The 1,787-nt window shown below is 35.9% G+C and overlaps 1 protein-coding gene across 1 annotated transcript; it reads left to right on the top strand.

The window, feature by feature from the left end:
- Nucleotides 1-266: 266 nt before the first annotated feature.
- On the top strand, nucleotides 267-1,434 carry NAEGRDRAFT_54622 (uncharacterized protein; the record flags this gene model as incomplete). The annotated part of the gene is made up of 2 exons (XM_002668717.1): nucleotides 267-1,297; nucleotides 1,355-1,434. Coding segments are annotated over 2 exons (1,110 nt in total), but the record flags the coding sequence as incomplete, so codon positions are not given.
- Nucleotides 1,435-1,787: the final 353 nt, after the last annotated feature.

The raw sequence follows: 1,787 nt of genomic DNA, 5'->3' as shown, positions 1-1,787 counted from the left end.
TTATTACTGTTGAATCTTTGTTTCCAAAAGATGAAGTTCAATTTGCTAAAGATTTCCAAACAGCCATGTATCTTGCCAAGCTCAATAAGATTCCACGTATTATTGTCGATGTTACCAACAATGGTGGTATGTATTCTATTTTAACATTATTATTCAAATAATTTCCAAATACTAATACTATTCTGATTAATTTAATAACAAATAGGTGGTGAAGAATGTTTGGGTTATGCCCTCATTAAATATTTGCACTCTAATGCCTTCTCTAGCAATTTTGAAACTCTCTTTGCTAGAACTGACATGATTGCCACAGAATTGGGAAGACAATTAGCAACTGCTGGAACCAAATTGTCACCAGATGCTGATTCTATTTGGAATTTTGCTACTTGGAAGACTATTGATGGAAAGAATTTCAAAGATGAAACTTGGTATACCAATCAAAAGAGTTACATTAGAGGTACTGATGGAAAACCAGCATTCTATTCATCCATTCTTAAGGAAAATTATTGTCAACCATCATTTGATAATTACTATTTCACTGGTGAAGATTTGTTAAAGTACTCACCAGATGATTTCATTCTCCTCTCAAATGGTAGATGTGCCTCCACTTGTGCATTGTTCACTCGTCACCTCCAAGAATCTCAAAAGGTAAAGACTGTTGTCGTTGGTGGTTTGAGTGGTCAACCACAACAAATTGCACAAGTTCCAGGTGGTCAAGTTTATGAATTTGAAGATTTACTTGCTGATATTAAGAGTTTGAACATTAATTCAGATGTTACTCCAAAGCCACTTCCAGTTCAATCAAGATTCAGATTTGCCATTCGTGAAGCTTATGCTTGGAATCAAAATGAATTAACACCTTTGGAATTCTTCTTTGAAGGTTCTGATTTCAGATTGAGTTATACTAAGGAAAGTGCTGTTGATAGATCAAAGGTTTGGATTGATACTATGAAATTCTTTGATATTTGTGCTAAATGGCAAACCAAGGCATGTAACTTGACAAATGGACAAGGTGTTCAAAATTGTAATACCAACACTGGTAAATATGTTCCAACCTGTATCTTGACCAGCTGTAATCCTGGATTTGGTTTCTCTGCTGAAAAGAAGAACTGCATTCCATGTGCCATTGGTGAATATAACCCAGGTCAACTTTCCTGTACTGCTTGTACTAATAAGCCAGCTGAAAATGCAGTCTACACCAACTCATCCACTACCAACAATTGTCCATTCGCTTGTGATGATGGTTATGATTACAATGCCTCAAAGAATACTTGTGTGATTTCAGAAGATATGAAAGTTGGTAAGGCCTTCTTTGGTATCATTATTTCCCTATGTGCTCTCTTCTTAATCTTTGCAGTTGCCTTACTCATTGTGACCGTTGTCATGTTTGTAAGGAATTACAAACGTGTCTCTGGTGAAAGAGCTACTCTCTTATAACTCAAATAAAACATCAATTTAATTCTCAAGATTCTCAAGTTTGTTCCATTAAACATGTAAACAGTGAGATATGATCATATCGGGTTGGGAACATGCCCATTCGTGTATGATATTCTGCCAATTATGTCTCTGCAAAACCACAAATCAAACACACAAAAAAAAAGCTCCACACTACGAATAAGCAAAAACAGGGCCACCCACAACAATTTTGGATTGTGTGGCGACTGTGCTGAAATCAAAGAGACAGCATCGGGTGCTGCTTGTGTGTTTTTTCTTATGATTTTTATCGGAGAGAAATGATAACGAACAACAGGAAATATAATCATCATCAAAAGGGAGGAGCAATATCTGGA

This window comes from Naegleria gruberi (genome assembly GCF_000004985.1).
Source record: "Naegleria gruberi genomic scaffold NAEGRscaffold_114, whole genome shotgun sequence".
NCBI lineage: Eukaryota > Heterolobosea > Eutetramitea > Acrasida > Naegleriidae > Naegleria > Naegleria gruberi.
Note: the sequence above shows the minus strand (reverse complement) of the source record. Positions and strands in the feature narration are given on the sequence as shown.